Here is a 19,982-nt window from a genome sequence, read left to right as displayed (position 1 = left end):
CTTTCTGCTTGAAAGGAGTAAAATATGGACGAAGAAATATTGTTAAATCCCAGTGTCGTATTTATTCTAACTGATCTTGTTTTTTCTCTCATATTTACAGCAAACAGTAATTTTGAGTTTGCGAGTCTCTATTTATCACTTTCCCACCTCTTAATTTGAAACATGCCTGCTACACTAAAATGACATGCAATGCTGCAAGTTAATAAACATTTATTGAGCATCTGCTTCGGAGATGCTGCACTAGCACTGAGACTGTAGGGACAAATGGGGCGTAGTCCTTGCCACTGAAGAACTCAATCTAGCGGGTACATAGAGAAGCAAACAATTAATAAAAAATGCAAATGTGTATGTGCTGTATTACTAATAAGGCTAACGTGCTACTGTGACACAGAAAAAGGTGAGAGTAATTTCATCAAAATCGGGCAAGAGAGACTGTGGACCACTACACAGAGGAAGTAGCATTTACAGTCCAGTAAGTCTTTCATTTGGTCAGCATTTACTTTCTATATGTTTTCCAATATGTGAGCATGAATCTCTGTTGTATATTTTAGACCACAAAGGAAGCAAAAACGGAGCTGAAATATATGTAATAAAATAACTCCAGACAAGGTCTGCAAACTTTCATTGACTCTCCCACCCAGTTGTGTGATTCTTATATCATTCTGGGCCTCAGTTTCTTCAACTGTAAAAAGATGAATTTGGACAAAATGCCATCTTGGGTCCCTTTTCGCAGGAACTAGATGATCTCCAAAGCTTCTGCCAGCTCTAGAGTTTCAGAAAATGGTTTTTGTTTGTTTGTTTGTTTGTTTGTTTTTCCATTCCCCAATATTTTTACTCTGCTATTGTTTTACTTTTTTCTTTTTCTTTATTTCATAGATGTTTTTCCCTACAGTATGTCCTCTAATCTGAACTTTTATCATTATTAATCCTGTGAAGAAGTCTGAGTGGATAAAAACGTGATCAGAGTTATTTACTATGACATGGAAAAGTGGCAGATATCAAAAGGTGTAGTTGGTCATTAAATTTTATAATAATTGATTTAACACAAAATAAATTAACACTGTTTATAGGAAACGTAACCAGCTTCTCTTTTGTATGCTGACACTAATATAACTGAAGTGAACCCCATTTTGGATTTACGCAAAACCATAGGATTAATAGTGCCCTCAAAGACATTAATGTAATTTTTCCCTATTGAGTGGAATAGTTTTATTAAACTTTACTAACCCCTTTGGTTTAATCCCTGGAGCTGACCTATAAAACATTAGAGGTTTTAAATCAAACCGTAAAAATCCTCAAAGCTGAAAGTTAAAGGGATAGCCATAAGGGGGGAAAAATAATAAAGATTTATAAATTATGTCTAGTAACTAGCAATGCTTTATACAGCATAATATCTAGATATCTATTATATGTATTTATATACGCACATATACATGTAATCTTTAAAATTAATCATTGGGAAAAGGTAACTGTGGCTTATCTGAAGTACCTTCAATATTTTAAAGGTGTCAGGGTCTCTATAGCAACCTTTTTTCTCTCTCTCTCCAGATTCATTGGTATGTCAAACATGAATGAGAGGACTTGCAGATTTGTAATTTAACCTCGAATAAAATGACCAGAGCAATATTATTTTATTAATTTCACTGGTAACAAAATTACATCGTACTGTTTGATTCTGAACTTATTCACACGGGCTATGAGAATCTCTGTTTAGAAGAAAGTTTGCCCCTCTCCTCTCTCACCCTGCCTGTCTGCCTCCTCACTCCCTGAAATACCAACTAAATAGATAAATAAACACATGAAACCAAAACAAAACAAAACCAGTCTATAATTCTTTAGGCGATGCTTCATAAATTTTTCCCACCCAAGTAGCCCTAATGGAAGAGAAGATTGAACACGTACCCCTAGGGATCCGCTGCAAGTGTGAAATTTCTGTGAAGTCATCTTTTTTATTTTAAAAATTCATGTGGACTTTGCATTCTACTCCATTACACATATATCTGTTTCAATGTAGAAATTATGTGTTTTTCCCCAATATCTTTGAGTTGCAGAGCTCTAGTAAAATACGCTAATTTTACACTATAGCTTTGCAACTTTCAAGATACGCAGAATTTTAGAAGCTCAGCTTTACAAAGAATAAAAGTAATTATAAAATAAATTTTTCTATGGATCTCACATATATCCTACCTTCAGTATCCCTTTCACTTCGACATAATTTTTTCTTTGTCAGTTAATTGAGGCCTATGACTTCAGTTATTTGCTATGCCAGACAGAAAAGCTCCTTCCTTGCTCTGTCAAAATAAGATACTCGAATTCTAATAATCCAGTAACAGAGAGAAAAGGTATTAGTAGTCATACAGTTGTCCCTAAAAATGAGTTATATAATTCAATCATTAACTGAATTAGTTTCATCTTATTTGTCTCTCTCCAGTTTAAAAAGAAAGGTACTTTTTTATTTTAGTTTTCAAAGGCAATCATTTCACAAGGAGATAGCCCATTATCAAATAAAATGAATTATGTGGTGTTGATCTCTTTTTTTTTCCAATTTTTGCTGGTGGACTGTGGAATATAACAAGGGTGCCAACAAAATGCATACAAATGGACACTTTGGTCAATGTTGCTCAAACAGTAGTTCGCCATAATCAGAAGTGTCTGGACGCTGATAGTAAACACTTTGAGCACCTCTTGTAATTGCAGAAGTCAAACGTGACTTGCATTCATCTTTTGTTATCAGTATATATTGAGTATTACAATTTTAATATAGTTTTTTCCTTTCTTAAAATGTGTATTTTTTTGGATGGGTGGAGCACCGTCGGTATATATGCTATACACAGTACTGGAGGTTACAGGATGAGATTCAAACAGGACTGAAATGTATGTTAAGCAAACAGGGTAAGTTAGACTCCAGTACCAAGAAAATGTATAAATAAAAGGTAGTTGGCTTGTTTCACCATGATTTGTTTTTTCCTGCAGACTAAATTCAAAAGTATTTTCTCCTAAGACTTTGTAATGAAATATGAGGAAAAAAATAAATAATAAATAAAAGGATTCTGGACAGTGATTTGACAAATGAAGAATCTGTTGTGTTGGAGGACAGGGCAGGTGAGATTTCCAGGCATGGGATACAGTATGAAATCAAACACAGAGACACGATTATTAGAAAGGACTAAAAAGGGCTCAAGAGAAAATATGTCCGGGCACACTGAAATAAGAACTAGGAGGCAATGAAAGCGGGATGCAAGCAATCGGAATGTGCTTAAGAACTTTTTGAGTTGAGAACTCTGAGCCTGAATTTCACAGAGAAAGAAAAAGAACTAGTGAAAATAATGTGAGAATGGGGATTGCTGAGGCCAAAACAGTGAAATAGGAAGAGGATTTCTGGCAAAATCTCCTGAATACACTTGCAGGAAGAATACACAAAAACAGATTTTGCTCTTGAAATGGATAGAGAGGAAGAAGTTGGTGATATTGTAAAAGAAAAATATGAAAGGATTTACCAAAAGCCCAGACACAGGAAACAAATAGAATTGAATATATATAACACATTCTTAGCCGAGCCTGGAGGAACTATTGGAAACTTATGATCATTTCCTTCTAATAAGGCAATAGCAACAACTATAATATCCATAGTATTATATCAATTACTACCACTACTACTGCTACTAGTGGTATAGCAACAACTGAATATTTACTATGTGCTAAACATTTTACTGCGTACTCTGAACATGTTAACTCATTTATATTATTATTACTGTCATTCCCATTTTACAGATGAGGAAAAAAAACTTGAAAGTATAAATTACTAGCTCAAGGTTATAGAACTAATTAAGTACTAGAGCTAGGATTACAATTTTATATTATCTAACTCACAAGGCTGTGCTCCACAGGCCTCAATAGCAGCAGTGGCTAAAAGTGTACGATATGATATAGATTTAGAAACGGACACACATATAGATACATAGATGTAGATAAACAGGTGTTCAGACTTAAAAATCAAAGCCGATATAAGCTTCATTCCAGATTTCATTAGTTATTCCAGATTATTTTGACTAAAAATATGTTTATCAGCTATATTCATGCAAAGTATGCTCAATGTAAGAATTAAAAACTACCGTTGTACAACTGACAGATCATTTTATTTGAACATATCCTTGGCATGCTTCCTCCCAAAATCTTTCTGAAATTGAATCTACACACTGAGCTAATGAAATTTAGAAAAAAACTCTGGTAAAGGGCAATGAAAAAGTAGTAACAGCCCTGTAATGATCTAATTTCAGAATTGGTCTGATTTGTGATATTTCTCGTTTCAAATTATAATACAAATTTTCTAAATGTTGTTATTATTCCACTTTATTTACATGTTAGTAAATATGCCTCTAGTCATAAAGGTGTGTTTTTAATCCATGGACCAAGATATAGAAGTTCTTTAGAAAAGCACCTGCCAGAAAGCTGCTATTATAGTTGCAGTGAGTATAATTTTCCATCACATCATCAACTTCCTTTTTATAAAAAAGAAAGCAAATAAATAGTACTATGGAGTCAAAGTTGGTCTCCTAGTGCTATTCTGGTCCTTGGACTACAAATTGCGACACACTAAATTCAATTAAAGAAATACGGTGACGATCTGATTGACAATACCAGACCAGCAGAGATGACAGCTAAACAATATTACGCAAACTATATTTTGGGCTTTATAGACACACTGTTTTCCCCTTCAAAGGGAACTAACAGATTTGTATGGATTGTAATAAACTTGGTAAATGTATATGCTTTGGAGTCCTTACTGAAAGTCCTCAGAGTTAGAGAGAAATGGAATTACCACAGTACAACTTAAAATATAAAATCTGTGGCATACTTCTCTTATCTACGAGGGACAATGTACTTCTCCACAGACATAATCTCACCTTGAGAAAGTATTTCCTTAATCCTCCTTCCTTTCATTTTTCAACTTCTTGCAACGGGAGATAATACTCACTAACCAACAAAGCTAATTAGCTTGAATTACAACCGTGGAGACATTTTTGTTCCATTTCCTATTCCTCAGTGGTGCCAAGGTGTGCCTATTCTAATTCTTCAATGATGACCACACTGCTTAGCACGACACTGAAATCTCTGAGAGGATCACCTTACTGTTCCAGCCTTACAGTCAAGCACTCTTCCATTCATCCTAATACATTCTGCCACTCGACCTTGCTCATACTGTTTGCTCTCTGAAAAGTATGCCTTTTTCCATACCTATAAAAATCCTATCCTCATGTTTAATCCCTTTTGGACTTTTCCATGAAGCCTTCTCTCATCTACCCATTCAGAAGTACTTTCTCTCTCATCTAAACCACAGTACATTAACTTTTCATGTAGCACTTCTCATATTGATCCTTATTTTATAAAGTATTTGTACGTGTGTTTCTTTCTACTTGCCAGAGTTTAAATACACTCAGGCAAGAACAGTCTCACAATCATTTTGATATCACCAAAAGACCCATAGTATGATTCCTTTGCAAACAATACAGTCCCGTGTTTATGAAATGAATGAATGAACGAATGTACTATCTGATCAGAGATATGAAAGTTCAATAACCTAGCAGTGTTAAAAAAAAATAAAGCAAGTCAAAAGCATGCCATTAAAACACACTATGCTATCAAATATAAGCTAATGGAAACTCCATTTTCTTACATGAACAAAGAAACAAAAATATACGATCAATGTTTATAGATTATAGCTCCCACCATTTAAAACATAATATTAATACTTTGGCAAGGAATAGTCTCAATGCAGTTACAAATCAATTACCTTTGCTTGCACTTTCTACATGTTCCAGTTCTTCAGGAAATTTCAGGATATCCCGGTATTTCTCCTCACAAATTTCAGCAATAAAATGCAAGAGGGTTGTTTTCTGATCTGATGATTTAGTATCTCTGATCTGCAATGAAATGACAAAACTTTCAGTATTTTCAGTAATGCAAAAAGACTTTTTTTAAAAACAAGTGGAATGAATGAATGAACTCAATTCATTATAACTAGTTTAAAAAAAAGATTGAGTTAGGTTCCTAATGGGGTCTAGTAACAATGCTCTGCATTTTAAAATGAACTCCACATTTTAAAAGCGAAAATGATGATCCAAAAAAGTGAAAAATTCTACTTGAGTCTATATTATTTGAAATACCGAAATTATTATGGCAAAATGAATGCTTTGCGTGAGAAAAGAGCGTTCATTTAAGTATTGATAACAAGAGTCCAAATTAATGTGTGCTTGTTTTATCAGCATTCTGTTCTTTGTTTTATCACAGAAATATGTCCTTGAAAACTGATTTGTTTGTGAAGTTATATTTATTTCTAGCCATCAATGATGCAAATGAATGTTAAACAGTAAGCACACTTTACCCTCCTTTACTTGCATGGACCATCAACAAAGAAAAACTGACAATTTCATATGTGGATTTATAAAGAGAATTTGACCACACAATTGTGATCATGTGACAAAGTTTATTTCTCTGCTTATATATTGTATTTCCTTTTCAAAGACACTGAAAAAGAGATGCTACAGTTAGAATGATAAAAATCTTTTAAAGTACAGGGCAAAAAAAAAAAACTATGATGAGAATCTAAGTGCTTTCTTTAATATAACTCTCACACTAGACTAAGCTGCAAACGAAATCAAGGATTTACTGAAAAACAAAGGATAAATATGGCATAAAGTATCAAGTTTTCTCATTCTACTGGATGTTTTAATTCTATAATCCGTAGATGATGGGTTTGTCTACTGATGTTCATATTGATTCAGGGGTTTTCAGCTTTAAGGATTACTCTATTTAGAATAAATGAATATTCTTCGCAAACAGGTTTATGAAAAGGCTATGGAGGATACTTAGGTAATTACAGAGTAATTTAATCCTTATTGTTTTAGTGACTAAGAACAACAAAAAAGTTTTCATTTAATTAATCAGGCCCATACTGAATCTGTTTTGCACTACAACTTTTAAACAACTGTTTATGGCCAAATGATACGAACAACTTAAAAGAAATATCAATGTCAAGACTCAAGAGAAAACAGCCACAGGAAGCATGATGCTGACAGTTCAAGTGGTCACAATGATTCCTTTTAGAATTTCTAGGATTACTTCATCTCACATAGGTAAAGTATTTAAGACTTGGCATTATCATGCTGATCCACCAAACACTTGTAAGTATGACAAGGTTGAAATGACACAATTCAAGGACACGCTATTAAGAACAAAAAGCAACAAAACCCTCAAGGACAATTTGTCTTAAGTAAGGTTTGCAGCTGTAGAGAAATCAATGGGAGGCTCACTTTCCTAAATAGAGCTCTTTACCTGGGATTATGGTGTTATATGTTCACAAAGTATGTAGTTTTCAGAGTACTCTGTATATTCCAAATCATAAGGAAATTAATATCTTCTTTTTTTCTTACAAATTACCTGAATTCCTAAATCCTAAAATCCTAAAACCATGAGGCGCTTAGGGAAAATTCAAAGATCTTCCAAAGGGAAAGGAAATTGATCTATATTTTATGAAATCTGTGATGACAGATACACACACACACACCACCATCAACAACAACAACAACAACAGCCCACCTACTTTTTCAGGACACCGAATTGTACAAGCCTATTATATTTTTTTTTAATGCACATGGCCAACACTAGAAAGGAAAACACAAAAATAGAAAAGTATTGTGCTCATATGTCAATTCTATGGGTGATTTAAAACTTCGCCTTTGCCATGCATACTTACAAGCGCTTATTTTTCAGAAACCATTTTTAATTGATAAATATTTACACAGTATCAGGACCATTAATTTAATTTCTGTCAAGAAATATAGTAGAATCAATGGCTACATTTAAAAAAGATAAAGTATAACATTTCAGTTAAATAAATATCTTGGTATCTTTGTTCAAATCAGAAAGAGTGGCAGACAGAGCACACCTGTACTTTTTTAGAATTGTAATATTCCCTTCAAAGCATGGGTTAACATGGCCATGCGACTGTCCTATCAAGCTGAGAAATATCTCGGTATGGGAGACAAAGTGTTAAACCTGTGTTGCAAGATTTAGTTTTTAAACAACCACACACAGAGAGTCCATTTTTAGGTTTTGAAACAGGGCCCAGTTGGGACCCCCAGGAAAGAGGCCTTGCAATGTCCCCGGCCTCCTCTCTTCCTGCCCTAGAGCTTAATGATTGAAAAACCCCCTCCTTCCAGTTTGAGCTTGATATGTCCCCTGTCCAGTTCCTTGCTTTAGATAATTACCCCGAAACCTGTGCTTGCTGCTGATCACAATCTCTATGGCCTAGCATTCTTTCCAGGTTACTGTCATCACTGCTCTGGGTTGATGGCCATGTTGGAGAGCCACATCGTCAGAGGGAGGAACCATTATGTGGCCTCTGGAGGAATGCCCAGATTTTCCTTTAAATACCCCCAGCTGGTCTGAGAATGTGTAGGCAGTTTTTGGAGGTGTTCACCCACTGCCTTCTCAGACCACCGATGCTCTGATAATGAAGGCTCATTCTATGACCCAACTCCTGTGTCGGTCTATTGGCTGAGCGGGGCAGGCAGCACGAACCCCGGACTCGTTCGGCCTCCAGTTTCAGTTTCAAACTGGCAGGGAACAATCATGACAAATATGTGGTCCTTTTTTTTTTTACTCTATGTGTATGACCCTTAAGCCAATCATTGAAAAATAAACATATAATATTACAAACAAGGGAAAAGAACTTTTACTTATTATAGTATATTTACTTTGTATTATCATGTCTTTGGTCTCTCTTACCACCTTTACACCATTCCCACATTAGCCGCTGTCTCTCTCTCTCAGGACCTATGGTGTTGTTCAATGTCAGTCAGCACAGAAAGTAACTGAGAACATTCACCTTCATCAATTCTAATGGCTAATGGCATGCATCCAATAATTTGCTCATCCAAGTATACAGGTAGGATATACACATCTCTCGGGGTAGTATAATAGTCATCTAATCTGAGGTTGTACAAAATACATCCAAAGTACTTGGGTTAGCTTATTAATAAATCTGACTTCCATTTGATATCTGGTGAACTAGAAGTTGTGTGAATTTTACATTAACATCAAATATTCCAATAACAGTTGTCCAGATTGCCTAAATTGTAGTGGTGACTGCCCTGTAAGCATTTCAAGGTTTGCCCCAACCAGGAGTCAATAGCCTTTTGGCATCCCTGCTTTCCCAGTCTCCCTCTCACCAGCCAGTTAGGCAGGGGTGTGACGCACATAGGACTTTTCTTTAAAAGATGCAAAAGGATGGAAAAAAAAATTTTACCCTATAATCCTCTGTCTTGCAAATAGTTTCAAACAATGAAAATACATACAGCAGTTCCAGAAATTGGAAATCTTCAAAAATTTCAAAACGTTTTATATTTTAACAAGCTGAGTGATCGAGGAATGGTAACAATAAAAGTGAGATAGAATAATTCACTATATTCACTGATAAAGTGCCATCAGTTAATAAACCATGCAGCAATTTTATTGTAATCATCTGACCAATAAATGTTACACTTAAAGATTAATAATTGAATTTGTACTGACTGTATCTCCCTAATCTTTAATAACTTCCTGAAATGGTACATGAATACAAAAATACCTTGAAGAGAATACCTATTCCTAGAGCAAATTCTGATCATTTCTCTTTTTTCTAATAAATATGAGTGCTATTATGAAAGATAATATTTTTATTTGACATGTTCAAATACATTTCTAAAACTTAAGATAGGCAGAAAGCAAAATATCTGAACAACGAATTTGGCACGCAAGAGATGTTTTTTATTTCATACACTCTCCTTCCAGCCTGAGACTTTGTGCTTGGACCTCACTTTGAAATCAGGCGCTGTGAGAACACAGAAGCCAGCACACAGCCAGAGGGTCTGAGATGACGATATTTTAATCATCTACGTCAGTCACATTCAATCTTTCTGCGAAGGACCCCTTCTGTAGGTAATTTTCCCCTCTGCTGAGATTTAATCCTATTTCTTCTTGCTCTGTCCTCAGTGGGAACTGAAAGTAACAGGGCACCATCCATGGTATAACCACCTCTCACAGAGCGAAGGTGCCCTTCTCATGTGTCCTGTTCTCTAAATCAAACAAGTTCAGTTAATTTAACCTCACCACACAGATGTTAGTTTTCAAATGTTGAATTTTGTCATGGTAAATTAAACATTTTCTTTTAATGTTATCATTAAAGTTAATGAATTTTAATTAAAATTAATGATTTTTAATCAATATATTTTACCACTACAAATTGATTATAATTTATATATGTGTGTGTGTGTGTGTGTGTATATATATATATATATATATATATATATATAAATAAATAAAATGGACTATAGGACTATATAGGAATGGACTATTTTATATTACGTATATCCATATATCTAGGAATGGAATCTATTATAGAATATACACGTGAATAGAATAGTTAGAATCCATTCCAAGTTTCCATTGTGAAAGCGCCTGCCATGTACTAGGACGTACAAACTTCGTTTTGCACCTAAGGCCATTCGTAAGCTGGCCCTTGCCTACCTTTCTAACCTGTCCCCTGCCGCACACCCTTCTCTTCAGTCTGGTTACAACTCCTTGAACATACCGCACAGTGTCATAACCACTGTGCTTTTGCAAGTCCTGTTCTCTCTCTAGAATCCTCTTACTTCTCCCTCCTTTTTTTTTTTTCCTGTCATATGTCAAGACAGTCCTCAACCAGCACCTCCTTTCTAAAGACTTCTCCGACTCAGGATTAATTAACACCTGCTTTTGCTATGTTCCTTCACTATAAATATTTCAACAGTCGATTCTTCCAGTTAACGTAAGCTCTTTTAAGGATAGAGACTCTGTTTTCTTAATTTTTTTTTTCTCCCCAGAGTACGTAGGAGAATGCTAGAACATACTAGGTAGACAATAAATGTTTCTCAATGAAGATTTTTCTCCACATAAGCACCACTTGCATATGCTATACATCAATACTTCTAAATTAACTGTGTGTGTGTGTGTGTGTGTGTGTGTGTGTGTGTGTGTGTGTACATACCCATATACTCAAACAGGATGACTACAAAGCTAGACTTTGCCAGTACAACATATTTGACGAGAGGTGGGAGTGGATGCCAGAATGCAGTTAGAATGTGGCTTTCAGGAAGTGGAGCATCATACACTTGGGGGTGGGAGGAGGGCAGGATAGGAAGAAAGCAAACATGAATGCAGAAGTACATTCGATGATGTGCTGTGGGCCAGGGACTTTGCCGGAAACTTGGGATCAGAGACAAATACCCCACAGTACCTTCAAAGTTTCAGGGAGCTCAGAATTTACGAAAAAACATAAAGTTATGCAGAAAAGACACAACGTAGGAGAGTAACTTGGTGGCAACTGGCAAGGATTGATAATTGAAATGATAACTAGGGTATATGTAGAAAAAGGCAAAGAAAGGAAAAATTCTAGACACAATGTAAAGACAAATAGGATTAAGTCATTAAAAAGAAATAGTTGGGATGAGGAAAAAGGAAAAATCAAGACTCCAAAAGTTTTAAGTTCTGGTGATTGAAAGAATGGTTGGAGCGTGTTGAAAACAAGGAAAAGCGATGACTCTGGAGTGAGACGACCTTAGGAAAAAGGGGACAGCTCATTTTCTAAACACCTGGAGATAATCTATGAGAAGGTGATCATGGCCATTCCATTCTTTCTACTTCCTTTTATCCCATAAGATTTCACCTAATTATGCTTTTTAAACATCCACATGACCACGTCACTCTCTTCTTTCAAAAAATTCAATGGTTCTCTACAACTCATATAACAAAGTTCAACTTTCTAATAAGAATAGTTATTGAGCACAGATTTTGGATTCAGACAGAACTGGGTTTGAACTTTGACTCTATCATTCACTAGTGGTTGTGTGAATCACTAGTGAATTACTTAAACACTCTATGTCTCAGCTTTCCCATCCATAAACTGGGCATTAGATAAGTATTTATGCTCACAAGTTATAGAATTGAATAACGTAATATGACCACGTCATCATCCAGATTACAAGTGATGAGAGCCTACGTTAGCTTCCCATCTTCACACACAGTCATTGCTATAGCCTAAAAGTCCCTCTGTGCTCTGGTCCCCAGTTAACACCTCGATCCTATCTCTAGCTCTGGCTATTATCCCTCACCACCCCCTTCAGCCATGCTGGCCTCCTCACTGCTGCTCCTTAAATTCACCAGGCATGCCCCTCACTCAGAGCATTTATGAGTGTTTTTTTCTCTGCCGAGAGAGTTTCCCTCTTACTAACCTGCATGGCTAGTTCCTCCCCTTTGGTCAAGAGCTATACTTACAAGTCACTTTCTCATCATGGTCTTTCTTAGCCACTCTGTCTAAAATTGTAATCTACTCTCCCAATACCTCTAACCTCCTCCTTCTTTTAGTTTTCTCCACAGCGATTATCTCAAATATACTATGTAATCGATTTTCTTAATTACTGTACTTCTCTCTCCACTAGAAAAGTCGCCTACACAAGTACAGTGATATTTTCTGTCTGCTTTGCTCACTTTTATATTCCCAGCATCCATTATGGCTGGCACATAATCAGCATTTAATATACGAGGTCGGACAATTAAGTTCGTGAACTTGTTACAATGATGTTGCTAACCTTTTTTTGATATCAGAGGGATTATTCATTATGAATTTGTACCAACTGGACAAACAATTAACCAAGTTTACTATTTGGAAGTGCTGAAAAGGCTGCATGGAAAAGTTAGACGACCTGAACTTTTCACCAAAAATTCACGGCTCTTGCATCATGACAATGCACCAGCTCACACGGCACTGTCTGTGAGGGCGTTTTTAGCCAATAAACAAATAACTGTGTTGGAACACCCTCCCTACTCACCTGATCTGGCCCCCAATGACTTCTTTCTTTACCTGAAGATAAAGGAAATATTGAAAGGAAGACATTTTGATGACATTCAGGACATCAAGGGTAATATGACGACAGCTCTGATGGCCATTCCAGAAAAAGAGTTCCAAAATTGCTTTGAAGGGTGGACTAGGCGCTGGTGTCAGTGCACAGCTTCCCAAGGGGAGTACTTCGAAGGTGACCATAGTGATATTCAGCAATGAGGTATGCAGGACTTTTTCTAGGATGAGTTCACGGACTTAATTGTCAGCCCTCATCTATTTCTTGAATGCACAAATGGGTGAAAGTTTTGCCCCATTTGCTATGTTCTTCCTGAACCTAGATGCTCTTTGTCCTTCATCACTTGGTAGTATCTCACTCCTCTTTTAAGGAGGAAGGGAACCAACATTTGTTACCCATCGATCATGTGCATATGGGTCAGGTACTTCGATAATGCTTTATATGCACCACTTTTTAAAAAGAGTTTTCCACACAATTCAGTGAGTTGGTTATCAATATGTCCATTTTATAGATAAGGGACTAGGTTTAGAGCACTTACGTAACTTGATCTAGGTCACACAGCTAATCAGAGTTGGTGCCAGAATACAGCCAGGTGACTTAAGTATACTGGTGTTTAATACATACCAGAGTGAATTAAGTGTCATGGTTGATGAAGAAGGTGTGTGGGGAGGGGCAGAAGTAGGGGAGGAGTCATTTGGGGAGACTGGTGTTAATGAATCTTTTTTAACTGCCCTGAACAGAATTAATAGATTGTTTTTGTTTACCCACAGTGATTTATATATACTCCAGTCACAGCATTTGTTCCACAATATATAATTGTGTTTACACAGTCAGTCTCACCTACCAGATTGTAAACTCGTTAACAATGAGGGCTTTATCAATTTTGTTTCATAAATGTTTATTGAATGAATAAATGCTAGCGAGAGGCCGAAGATAATTAGAACCGATTTGATGATTACAGAAATCTACGGTGACCTTCGAGCACAGTTTCAATACAGGGGTGAAAAATTAAAAGAATGAATAGCCAGAAGGAGGAGGTACCATGTAAGTTAATTTATTCAAAATACTGACTGTGCATGATAACTAGATAATAGTTGGGGGGGAGGGCGGCAGAGCGGGCAGCTGGAAAATGGTGAGGCTAGTGACAAAGTTATTGTAATTATTTGTCCCAAATCAGTTCAGTATAATTAGGCCTGAGGGGATGAAGCAATGGAAGAGTTAAGGACTATAAATCATGAGAAAGAAAAATGGATGTGCACTGACTACTTCACGGCTTTTCAAACCATGGTCCCTGAATGAGCAGTTTCAGCATCACTTGGGAACTGGGTAGAAAAGCAAATTTCGGGGCTGCACGTCAAATCCACTGAATCAGAAACTCTCAGGGTGGGGTCCATCAATCTGCGCTTTAATATACTAGGAAGAAATTCTGATGTCGCCTCCAGGTGATTCTGATGCATGCTGAATTTTGAGAACCATTAGATTTTGAAGGAAATTTCCAGGCAGTGAGATGCTTGACAATTGTCCACAGTTGCCTAGACCCTCTCATAATTACTTTTACATGTAACAAGTTGAAGTGTCAACATAATTTGAAAACTTAGTGTCAATTTAAAACCAGAGAGGCCTTGCCTAGCAATTTATGACATATGAAGGACAGAGTCACTATGAATGTTCTTCATTAATTTACATAAATGAGACTGATTTGCATCGTAATTTACCATCTAGTCATCCGAGATTAGATGACCCAAACAATATGCTCTTTGCTGTGAAGATTCAAGAGTCTCCTAAACTGTCCCTCATCCTTCACCTAAAACTATATTGAAAATACACTTACATCACGCTGTAGGGTGTCTTGTCTACTGTGTATTACCAGAGTGATGGACCAGATAACACGGCAGATCATTCATCTTCCAACTTTAACTCAAGCTGAAGACTCACTTCTTACTGGCCAATGTGCATTGTTTCTTAAATACATACTCAAGAATTTTGAATGATAGTATCATATTTTAATGGCAGACACCAGGTTTCAATGCTTTCCATAAAAGTCATGTACTGCAAATGTATTTCAACGCTCCTCCTAATTTCTGGGCTAACGTGCATACTGGTTTTAAGCAGAAAAACATGTCGACCCATATGCCAAACAGAGTTTCTTCACGTGAATCTGCAGAGATCAGAACCCGGTGGGTGAATTTAAAGAAAAAGAAGGCAAAAGGAGGAGGCATCACCCTTACTCATGATACAGGCACACTGTATCTGATACTGCGTTTCCTGTGTTGGCAACCCCACTGGGGGCTGCAGGCCAAAAGTACGAGAACGTGTTCACATATTACCGACCGGCACATAGGAGCACAACTGTGGACCTTATGCCCTGACTTAAAGAAATCGTATACCCAGCTTGCAGAGCGGCACAGAGAATTATTAGGCTGAGTAAAGGAGTAAATATCCAGTCAGCTACAGGAAAATGTTCTCTTCCAGAAAGAAGCAATAATGTGCAGGAGGAACACCAGGTTTTCTTACACGAATGACTATAGAATGAATATTTATCAGAGATGAAACTGATTTTCATAGAAAAGAATGAAAGAAATGAAGTAGTAAAACAGTGTGGATATTACTAAAGGAAAAGTGTCGGGAAACATTTAAGCAGGTCTCGCTTTGAAGTGAATGCAAATGTGAATGTGAGATAAATGTCTATGCCTATAGATCACATCTGCAGGAAGGCCTCTCAGACCCCCGCAGTTTCCGCCCTTAGTGTTTACACAAATGGTCCTATGAAACTCAGCAAATTTATCAACAGATCCTACTCTCAGGAAAAGCCTGCATTGCCTAATCCCTCTGTGTCAAGGAAAGAGTTCTGACAGATAGCAACACGACACAGTATACATTTATATCGGATTGTCCTTGGAAAGAGGAGAGAGTGGGATGCAGTGGAGAAATCTGGCTGAGTCATTGGAATAAACCCATCGAAACTACCAGTATGATCAGATCATTCAACTTCATTTCTTTTAGCAGAATTTTCCCCTAATCATGGCTTCTCTTTCCCTATTATATTTGTATATTCATGGGACAGTTAATATCTAAGCAATCATGAATGCTCCAGTGCTGCTTGCCAGTCTCGATACAGCACATGAATTCTAATGTTGATCTCCTTTATTTAAACAAATTAAGTCCTGTGCTCTCTGCAAAAGACAAATTTGTTTGCAAATTACTGCTTTCTTCAACACCACCATACACCGCAATAACACTGAAAAAGATAATGCATTTTTAAGGATTACAATTACCATAAAGACATGAGCTCTGTAGCTCTGACCAGCCAGGTTTAATACATGCTTTCCTGGTTTTATTTCTAAATCTGTCACCAAAAATGCTTTTCTGGGTGCTGTATGACCAGAGCTGACACTAATTCAGCCAAATGTAACTTGTAGTGGATAGATGTCTTAATTCTTTATGTAGGCTCGATCGTTCCTGTTTTACACTCTCGATGTTGGTGTTATAATGGTATTTCCAACAAAGGGGGAACAGATGATACCAACTGTGTAAAAGTAAAGCAATTTAAGAGTTTTATATTTGTTAGCTTAATTTATGGCAGCAATCTGTGAAAGGAGAGCTTAAACTTGAAACCATGACAACATTAAATGGCATAAGGATTCCTATCAACTGTCACCTTCAGGCCCAGCAGGGCATCTGTGACATTAGTTTCCCAGAAAAGACAAATTTTGCTTTTCTGCTCTTCCTGCCCCGCCTCTCAGCATTCTCCCTCCTAGCTCCACTTACTCCAGCAGAATGCCGTATATATAAGCATTAGCCTGAAATAGCCAGGACCAGTGGCAAATCAACAACCATTTATACTTATTTTTAGGGAAGGCCAGAAAGAATTAATGAATTACGCCTATACTTCTTAAGAGAAAAGCAACTCTGTACTTTCAAGTGCTCTTAGGTAATCAACCTGTCTGTAGTAGGCTTACCAAATAGAAATTCCTCTGAGAATAGTTTTAACAAAAATCAAATTATTTTAAATTGGTATAGAAATAGTTTGCAAGCATGAATATCTCTAAGGTGTTAAGTAGTTTCTTCTCAGAAATGGTTTAAGCATTTAACTAAACCTTTTTTTATTGTCATGAGCATTTTACTTAACAAAACTGTTTTATATGTATGAGATTTGAGAGTGGGTGGAATACTTTCTAAGGTGTTGTTTTTTTTTTCTGTATATAGCTTTAAAGACTATCACCACTACCCAAAGAGTGTATTGAACTGACCTTGCTATGTATATACACTGTAAATAAATGGCACTCAGTGGTTCAACATTAGTGGTTTTACCTATTTAAGAACAACTCTGAAGGGTCCAAGACATGCAAAGTTGCTAAAGTATAATCAGAATTTAGCACTGAGGAGCAGCTATTTAGGGGTGAGTTATTTAACTACTATGCTGATGTCTGTAGCTATATCCATCCATTCATTTGTACTATTGTATAATATCCTATCATATGAATATAAATGAATAATTTTAGGTATAATCTCCTATTGAACATTTCCGTGATCTGGTTTCACTTTTTTTTTTGGGGGGGGGGGGGCGGGGGGTTCATGATATACATAATGCTACTGTGAACATTCTTTTACTACAGTAAAACATACCTCAAATAAACTTTATGGTTTTAACCACTTTTAAGTGTACAGTTGAGGGACATTAAGTACATCCACTTTGTTGTGCCATCATCACCACTGTCCATCTACAGAACTTTCCCATCATCCCGTACTGAAATTCTACCCACTAAACAATAACTCCCATTCCCCCACTCCCCACCAGCCCCTGGCAACCACTATTCTACTTTCTTTCTCTTTGAATTTGCCTATTCTAGGTAACTCATAAAACTGGGATCATACAATATTTGTCCATCTGTGACTGGCTTATTTCCCTTAGCATAATGTCTTCAAAATTCATATATGTTGTAGGCATACAAGAATGTCCTTCTGTTTAAAGGCTGAAAAGTATTCCATTGTATGTACACAGCACATTTTGTTTATCCATCCATCTGCTGATGGACACTTGGGTTGCTCCCACCTTTGGCTATTGTAAACAATGCTGCTGTGAATATTGGTGTACAAATATCTACTGAAATCCCTGCTTGCATTTCTTTTATGTGTACACCCAGAAGTGGAATCCTGCATCATTCGGTAATGCTATGTTGTTTCTGAGTAACCACCATACTGTTTTCTAAAATGGCCGCACCATTTTACATTCTCACCAGCAATGCACACAGATTCCAATTGCTTCATACCTTCACTAACACTTCTGTTTTCTGTTTTTTAGACAGTAGCCATCGTAATGAAGTGGCATCTCACTGTGGTTCTGATTTGCATTTCCCTAATGATTAGTAATGCTAAGCATATTTTCATGTACTTATTGGTCATCTTCTTCAGAGAAATGTCCATTAAAGTCCTGTGCCCATTTTTGAACTAGGTTGTTTTTGTTGTGGTGGTTGAGTTGTAGTTCTTTACATAATATGGATATTAATTCCTTATCTGATATGTGATTTACAAATATTTTTACCCATTTTGTGGGTTACCTTTTTGGTATGTTGTTAATATCCTTTTGTGCTGTGATCATTTTTATATACGTCTCCAAAATCCTTATGTAAGAATCTAGCTAAATATATGAGGAGTGCCATTTTTGGGTATAGTATCTTTAACATTTCTAGATAGTATCAAATTATTTTCCAAAACAGAGGTACCAAGTTACATTCTCACCAGCAGTTCCCTTTGACTTGTGTTCTTACTCATACCAGATACTATCAGAACTTTAAATTTTTGCCATTCTCATGGGTATGAAATGGTATCTCATTGTAGTTTAATTTAATTGTAGATGTGAATGTAAAATGTTACAAACACTTTGGAAAACAGTATCTTTTAAAATTAAGCCTATACTTTCCATATCACCCAATAGTCCCACTCCTAGGTATTTACCCAAGATAAATGAAATTTACATCTTGTACATGAATATTAATAGAATTATTTGAACGACCAAAAAGTAGAAACAACCCAAATGTCCATCAACTGATGAATGGAAACAAATGTGACATATCCATACAATGGAATATTATTCAGCAATAAAAATGAACTACTGATACATGCCACACATTGTGCTCAATGAAAGTCACACCAAACACAGAGTAACACAAAAGACTACATTGCTGGATGTTTCCATTCACATGAAATTCTAGATAAAAGGCAAAACTATAGTGATAGAAAAGCAAATAAGGAGATGCCTAGAGCTGGAAGTGGGGACTGATTGCAAAGCATCACGAGGAAACTATACAGGTTAGTAGAACTATCCCATCTCATGACTGCGGTGGAGGCTACACAATTGTATGCAAATAATGAAATTCATCAAACTGTATACCTATAAATGAGTAAATGGGAGTACGTCAGTTATACTTTGGTAAAGTTACCTCTAAAAATTACAGGTTAATTTCAAATGTCCCTTGGTCGTGAATTTGTTTTACGTCTCAAATAATTACAACACAACAAAATCCTAAGGAGATGCTTTCAGAAGTTGAGTGTGTACCCTGGCCTTTCTCATATTCTTCATGGAGGCTAAATTTAGAAACACAAAGGGGTTTGAATGGACCAGGGTGATAAAAATTCCTTGGCATCATGCATCCACATCTCTCCCCAAATGCTTTCCCACTTCCCTCAGCACAAGTTTCCAAGCAAAATATTCTGTCTTAACATAAGAATCAAGCTATTTGCTTGAATTTTAAGGTTGAGCTCCTTTCTCTAAACAGTCATCCTTTGAATAGCTTATATTTCCTCACAATAAGTTGCTTAGATATTAGAGTGATCTTTCATACACAGCATTAAATAGTGACTTCTTTCATTCTTATTTATTTGAAAAATTTCATGACATCCTCTTACTAAAAGAAATATTATTTGCCTTTTTGCCCAATCAGTGGATCAGGAAGGGTACAAACATGTAACAGTCACATACCGATTTTCTCCGAAAATAAGACCTAGCCGGACAATCAGCTCTAAGGTGTCTTTTGGAGCAAAAATTAATAT

At 36.3% G+C, this 19,982-nt stretch overlaps 1 protein-coding gene across 4 annotated transcripts in view; it reads right to left on the bottom strand.

Annotated features, from left to right (window-relative positions):
* The window catches only part of DIAPH2 (diaphanous related formin 2), an 823,692-nt gene that overhangs the window by 379,154 nt on the left and 424,556 nt on the right, over positions 1-19,982 (bottom strand). For all 4 annotated transcript variants that reach the window (XM_019756670.2, XM_074323226.1, XM_019756672.2 and 1 more), the window contains one exon: positions 5,792-5,921. In XM_019756670.2, the coding sequence (XP_019612229.1) occupies positions 5,792-5,921 (130 nt within the window). The remainder of the gene's footprint in view (positions 1-5,791; positions 5,922-19,982) is intronic.

The sequence above is a fragment of the Rhinolophus sinicus genome, chromosome X, assembly GCF_036562045.2.
Source record: "Rhinolophus sinicus isolate RSC01 chromosome X, ASM3656204v1, whole genome shotgun sequence".
NCBI classification, from domain to species: Eukaryota; Metazoa; Chordata; class Mammalia; order Chiroptera; family Rhinolophidae; genus Rhinolophus; species Rhinolophus sinicus.
Note: the sequence above shows the minus strand (reverse complement) of the source record. Positions and strands in the feature narration are given on the sequence as shown.